Consider the following 6,761-nt stretch of genomic DNA (forward strand, 5'->3'; position numbering starts at 1 on the left):
TTCACAAATTCCCCAAAGCCACAGGGCCACATTTATTGTAAAAGCACATGGGGGGATGCTTGAACCAGGTGGGGCAGGCTCTAGGAGGCAGAGTCAGAGGCCTCTGAGCTGTCTTTGACATCTGTGCTCTCTGTGGTCTCACTGACCTCGCTGAGGTCCTTGCTGTCCCCACCACTGTCCTCAGCAGCCAGGCCCTTCTCCTCACGACAGGCCTCTCCAGAACTCAGAAGCATGTTGCCTTTGCCCTCCGCCTTGTTCTCCATGGTTGCCAGCACCATGTGCCTGCCCTTTTCTTTCAGCTCCAGGTGCCGCCTCAGCTGCCGCCAGGAGCCCAGAGGGAAGCGGGTGGAAAGAGACAGGGCCTAAATCTCCAGACAGGAGACAAGAGGAGCCAGGCCCTGGGGTTGGCTGGGGGAAGGGACACAGTGAGAAGTAGTAGGGCCAAGGCAGGAAATAGGCCTGGGTAGAGATGCAATTCAATCATAGCTCTGACCCTAAGCCTGTTTCATAATCTGTAAAATAGCAAGGGTCCCAATACCCTCAAATGCCCTTCTGGAGAGCTCCCAAGACACAGAAGTGCCCCATAAATTTCCCTAGCCCCAGGAGGGTTGGTCAGGAACCCTTTCTCCCCAACCCAGTTTGGTCCTAGATCTGAACAGAATGACCATGACTGCCCCTGACCCTAGTAGTCCCTGTCCCTCGGTAGAAAAAAGCTCTTCCTACTGTCTCTCCTATTCCACTTGCAGGCTTCTTCCCCGGACAACATCCCATGGCCTCCTCTATGGTCAACCAACGCCATACCCATACTTGTAGGCTTAGCAAGTGAGGGAAAGGGGGACTCTGACTCCTACCTCTATAGCCAAAAGGGCTGAAAATCAACCTTGGCCTTGCCTCCAGCTACCACTGCCCCTGGAGTCAGAGGTCTTAAGTAGCCCCCTTTCCCAAGTACAGAATCCCCTCTACTGCTGGAATTGCTGCCCTGGCCTGGTTGAACTCTTACCTCATCAGCCATCTGGGTAAGGTCCCTCTTCATGGCATACGCATCTTCGCCATCTGCATAGTATTTGGGCTCCACTTCACTGATCCTGGGGGTAGAATGGAGACACACCTGGTTGTTAGGCTACTAGGGTGGTTGTCATCTCCCTCTGCAAGGGGGAGGCAAAAGCCTGCGTGAATTGACTCTTTTCCAACAGCCATAATGGCTTTCTCTGCATTCTCCAGCAAAGCCAAGCAGCAATGTAGCATTCAGGGTACTTCCCACCTCTAAACTTGCCACCACTCTGTCCCTAGCCTGACTAGCAAGGACTTGTGTCTTTTGAGTGAAGCCCTTAATTCTGCCTCTTCCTTCCTCTCTCTGACCTGCTGCTCCCTGTCATTTATGGAACATATAGCTGGGTCCACTGCTAAGAAACAGGGTCGCTGTATTTGCATGTTGGTGGTCATTACAGATAACCTGGCTACTGCTGAGAGATGTGTGTGCACACTTGAGTAGCACTGACACTGGAAGGGAAGTCATTTGATAGCCTAGAAAGGTTTTTCTCAGCCTAAGACATTAAAGACAGAGAACTGGTATGTGTGTACATATCCTCATGTGCAATGTGGAAGCCAGGGCATCTTCTTCAACTGCTTCCCACTTTATATTTTCAAAATAGGGTCTCACTGAATCTGTACCTTGAACGTTCAACTAGGCTGACTGGTTAGTGTACCCAGGGATTCTCTTGTTTTAACCTCTTCAGCACTAGGATAATAGGTACAGGGTTCTGTATGTGGCTTTTATACATGGGTGCCAGGGATCAAACTCAGGTCCTCACAATTAAGCTATCTCCTTAGCATCCCCCTTTTGAGACAGTGTCTGCTGTGTGGATAAGACTGACTTGGAACTCCCTATGGCAGGCCCTTAACCCACAGTCCTCCACCTTCTGAGTGCAGAGATTAAGACACATGTACCACAATACCTAGCTGGGAATTGCTGCCTTGCATGTGAAGCAGTCCCCACCAAAGGCATACTTAACTATGTCAAAGATGTCCATGAATCTGGGTAGTGAACTCAGAAGGTCACTGCCCTGTCCCAATAGTCTCATCTTCACTCTATTGTGACTCAATGGGTCCTCCAATCAGTTCACTCCAGACCTACTTTCAAGTGGCAGCAGGCACTACCAGGTCCTTTCTCTAATCCTAGTCTCATGGAGATGCCTGTGTCCTGAGTAGAACTGCCGCCAATCATCAGGACATCCAGAACTATAGGTCCCTCATTGCTTTTCCTCATGGCCCTTTTTCTCTGCCATCCCCTTTCATCTGCTCTCACCCAGTGCTTCCTGGTGCCAGTCATTCTCAACCTTTGCTCATGCCCTAACCTATCTGTCTTTACTGTCTTTACTCCTAGACCAGCACTAAGAAGCCTTGTGTGTTCTTCACTACACTTCCTTTCACCAGCCTCACTAGTAACAACCCATGCTTCCTCTACCCAGCAAGATGTGTTGGACAACTCCTCTACCACACACAAAGAAAGCAGGTGCCTTCTCCATGTTAGCTTGTCAGTGAACAGTCATTGAGTATACAGAAGGCCCCCTAGCAATGACTGAAGTTCCGCCACCCCTTTCTCAGCTAACCTAAGCTAAATGGATGGATCATGCCACTTAAAAAATATCTTGATCTGACAGGAGGTGGTGGTGAGTTCAAGGCCAGCCTGGTGTACAGAGTTCAAAGATAGTCAGGACGGTTACACAGAGAAACCCAGTCTCTAAAGACAAAAGAAAACAACAAAAATCTTGATCTACTTACTGAAAGTTGAGGGTGTTGGAATAGAGATGCAGGGCAGCCCGGTTACTGCAGGGGAATAAGGCACTGCTGAGCTTCACAAACTTGGCCAGGCAGGTTGGCAGGCCATATCTAGGTCCTGCCTTTCTTCCCAGTCCTTCTTTCCCACTAATGCCACTTCCCATCTTCTGAAGGCAGTAAACCCCAGAAATCATATCAATCGGGTACCTCTTCCTCCCCACTCCCCAGCACTGCCTTTCCCCAAGTTTGTCTTTCACCTCTTTCTGACATGCAGGGAGACATATTTGGCATTGAAATTCTCTATCATGGCTCGAGAGGCCTGGTCCATCAGCTTCTGAGCCAGCCCAAGGCGCCTGTGGGAACGCTTCACAGCCTGAGAGAAGAAGGATGGGTACAAGTGGGACCTTGGAGGCTACTTTCAATTACCTCCAGTCCATCTCTGCCCAACCCTCAGTAACTCTACTCACCAGTGAGGTGATATGTCCATGGGGCACGTCATCTGGGTCCTCTTCCCTAGAGGAGAAAGCTAGAAAGGAGCCTGGTACAGGTCCAGTTTATCTGGGACACCTGTACACATCAAGTGCACAGACATGTGGTGGGCCCCACAGCACTTCAGATCCAGGCAGAGGAGAACTAGGAACTTCTGAATCAGAATAACCAATTATGCCTGCCTCAAAGCCCCCCATGCTACACCCAATAGATATGTGCAGTGTCAACAGAATATCACCCTGTGATCGACAACAAAAATAGTCAGCTTCCAAGACACAAAAAGTATAGCCCTGAATGGAAAGCACTAAGTGAAGGGAGCCAGGCTGAAAGAGCTATAAGTTCCTATTTCAACTCTGCAGCCTTCTGAAAAGGCGACCTTGTTGTGGGAGAGATGGAATACTCTAAAGGTGGATAGATACCATTCACTTGTCCACTTCAGACGGTGTGCAACCCACAGAAGCCCAACAATGAAAACATGAATCTAAACAAAATCTGTCTCGGTTTCTCACTTCTAATAAGTGTACCATGCATGGTAGTTGGAGAACAAATGTGGAGGAGGGGTGTGTGGAAACACTCAGTACCTTATGCTCAATCTTTCTGTCAATTTAGAACCACCCTACAAACAAGCTGTTAATTAAAAAACAATCCACCCCAAACTGGGCATAGTTAATCCCAGCATTCAAGAGGCTCAGCATTGAAGACTGATGCAAGTATGAGACCAATCTGGGCAAAAGAGAAGCCCTCTAAAACGAATCCACAGCGTGTTCACCAGATACAGATGGTGTTGGTTTCCCATTCCCTTCTCCAAAGCTTTTCCCTCAGCTACTCAATCCCCAGTCTTAGCATTAGGCTCTTTTCTTCCTCCTTGGTGACTCACATTTTGGCCAAGACGTACCCCACAATCTTCCCATTCTCATCCTCAGCAATGTAAGAGAGCTGGTAACAGAGAGGAAAAGGAAGTCAGGCAGAGCAGAGAACAGGCTAGAGCTCACTGCCAGTCTCCTGCTGTGTGTAGGATGGTGGGTCCTGTAAGCTGTTTACAAAAGGCAGTGGGAAGCAGCAAAAAATGAGTTGTGACAGCTGGTGGCCTGGAATGCAAGGGGGCCAGTTTCCCCACTCCACAGTTGTGCCCTGTCTTGGAAGAGCACAGACACAGGTGGGAATCCAATCTCCAACCTTTGTCTAGTCTACAATCCCTACATCGACCTTTTCCTTTGCCAGGCTGCCCCATTAGCCAGGGCGTCACGGTACCAAGGCACTGTACCTCACTGCCCACTGCTTTTAGCCCACTCAGATGTATGTGTTTCCCTCCTGTTGTCCCTTACACCCCTACAAAACGCAAAACCTGCCCACCTGTGGCCAAGAGAGACCATGATAGAAATAGTACTTCATCTGGTAGTTCTCGGGCAGGCAGAGGAGGTTGCAGTGCTGCATGTTCATCAGGTCCTCGGGCTGAATGACAGGACACGGTTAATCCAGGACTGCAGTAACTAAGAATGGCCTAACGCACGCGGGACCCCTGTTCTCTGTTAATCTCTGGGCCTCCCCTTCCCCGGGCAGGACAGGGTTGTGACTATATAACTTTGCACAAGCCTGATTTCTATGAGCCATGCAAAACGCGCCAACTCAAGGACCGAGCAGCAGCGCCTGTAGGTCGCGGAGCCCACTTGACGGAGCCCTGACATCAGGCAAATGCGGGATAGTATAATCGCGAAATGTCTAGAGCATGTTGCAGCAGCCTTAAGGTCCAGCGGCCGCAGACGTGGAGGGCAATAGCACCAGGTCCCTCGGTAGCATGCGCACGCGGTCACCCGGCAAGGCGCCCACAGGGTGTGCATAGGCTAGCTCCCAATCACCTCACCCTAGCATTGCGGATGTTCATCACGGCGGCGGAGCTCGCGGGTCCTCGTGGGTTCTGAACGCGCGCGCTCAGCGGCCACTTAGAAGAACCGCAAGGACTATACGGGACGGACCGGGACTGGGACTGGGGCCAGGCTCCCAGGGGGAGGTAGCGGAAGAGGAGGGCCACTCCAACCCGCTTGAAGAGGAAGTGAGTGGTACGGGAACCGCCTCCGAACCGCACAGCCAGTGAGCACGCCCAGAGCCAATGGGCGCGGTGGATCAGTGTAGAGATGGCGCCTTCAGGGAATTGAAGGCCCAGCAAAGCAGACATCGTGGGGGAGTAGCTGTTCACTCCCGCGGAGCCCACAGAGGTGCGCAAACAAGCAGATGGAGCAGGGTCAGATTTATTTTGAACCTCCATGGGTGGGTACAGCGGGCGACGACACGACGTAGGTAGGCCGAAGGTGACAGAGCTGGGCTTCCAGAATCTGCTCGCACATGGCCAGGCACCGTGGCACGTAGAAGCAACCTGTGAGGAGAATGGATGCCGGAGTTAGGAGGGCCTGGGGAGCTGGGTGCCACAAACCTTTGCAGTCCCGTTCCCTGCTCACCTCTAAAAGGACCTCCCTTGATGGTGAAGGCCACCTTTCCCTCTCGGTTCAGATAGCCAAACCATTCCCCAAACTCAGGATCACGAAACTAGAATAAGGAGACAATGACAGCTCGTGTGTCTGGCAGGACCCACCAGAGGTGTCCGGCTGAGGAAGGGGCCCTCGATGTCCCTTTTGCACTTCCACCAGTGGTCAGAGTTCAAGTGGCATGATTTCATTACTTTTAAAAGACCATGGTATCTCTCATCCTTGCTCTCCTCTATTCTTCCCCTGACTCAAACTACCTGCTCCCCCATGTCCTCCTCTCCCCTCTTCTCCCCTTCTCTTCTTCCCAGCTCCCCCCCCCATGCTCTCAATCTGCTCAGGAGATCCTGTCCCATTCCCCTTCTCTGGGGTAACATGCATTTCTCTCTTAGGGGCCTCCCTGTTTCTTAGATTCTTTGGCACTGGGATTGTAGACTGGCACTCTCCTGATCCATGTCTAAAATCCATATATGAGTGAGTACATACCAAGTTTGTCTTTTTGTGACTGGGTTACCTCACTCAGGATGGTTCATGAGTGAGGGAGTGGGAGGCTGGGGGTGTGCGGGAGGAGGGGAGGGAGAGGGACCTGGGATTGACATGTGAAGCAAGCTTGTTTCTAATTTTTAAAAATGTAATAAATAATAATAATAAAAATAAATACTGTAGCATTCATGGAAATGGAAAAAAAAAGAGAGAGACCATGTCCTGGAAAAGAATGAAAGCTGAGAGAACTGGCACTTTATTTGTAACTATACTCAAAGATTTAATTTCTAATAATTTAGAAATAAAGGGAACAGACCCTCACCCAGCCCCTGTTTTAGCAGCCATGACAAACTACAGAAAAGACACAGGGAAACTCCAGATCCTCTGGCCTCCTGGAGCCTAGGGCTAAAACTGAACACAAAGAAACTCCAGACCCCCACCCCCAGCCTCCTAGACACATGGTTCCTGGGAACTGTTTGGCCACAAAAGAAACTCCAGGGGAGGGACCAAAACCTCCCCTGTAGTCTCCAGGAT

At 50.6% G+C, this 6,761-nt stretch overlaps 1 protein-coding gene across 3 annotated transcripts; it reads right to left on the reverse strand.

Moving 5' to 3' along the window:
* Naa10 (N-alpha-acetyltransferase 10, NatA catalytic subunit) lies at positions 1 to 5,284 on the reverse strand. 3 transcript variants are annotated; one of them, XM_040744779.1, is made up of 8 exons: positions 5,129 to 5,284; positions 4,621 to 4,719; positions 4,163 to 4,203; positions 3,246 to 3,291; positions 3,036 to 3,151; positions 2,782 to 2,826; positions 1,001 to 1,085; positions 1 to 317 (listed from the first exon to the last, which is right to left on the reverse strand). In XM_040744779.1, the coding sequence occupies exons 1-8, from the start codon at positions 5,147 to 5,149 to the stop codon at positions 81 to 83; spliced, it is 690 nt and encodes a 229-aa protein (XP_040600713.1). In that variant the 5' UTR covers positions 5,150 to 5,284; the 3' UTR covers positions 1 to 80. The 3 variants fall into 3 exon arrangements, with proteins under 3 accessions (XP_040600713.1, XP_005086985.1, XP_005086987.1); XM_005086928.4 differs by having other exon boundaries at positions 4,145 to 4,203; XM_005086930.4 differs by having other exon boundaries at positions 1 to 408; positions 4,145 to 4,203.
* Positions 5,285 to 6,761: the final 1,477 nt, after the last annotated feature.

The sequence above is a fragment of the Mesocricetus auratus genome, unplaced genomic scaffold (assembly GCF_017639785.1).
Source record: "Mesocricetus auratus isolate SY011 unplaced genomic scaffold, BCM_Maur_2.0 Super-Scaffold_100003, whole genome shotgun sequence".
Taxonomy (NCBI): Eukaryota; Metazoa; Chordata; class Mammalia; order Rodentia; family Cricetidae; genus Mesocricetus; species Mesocricetus auratus.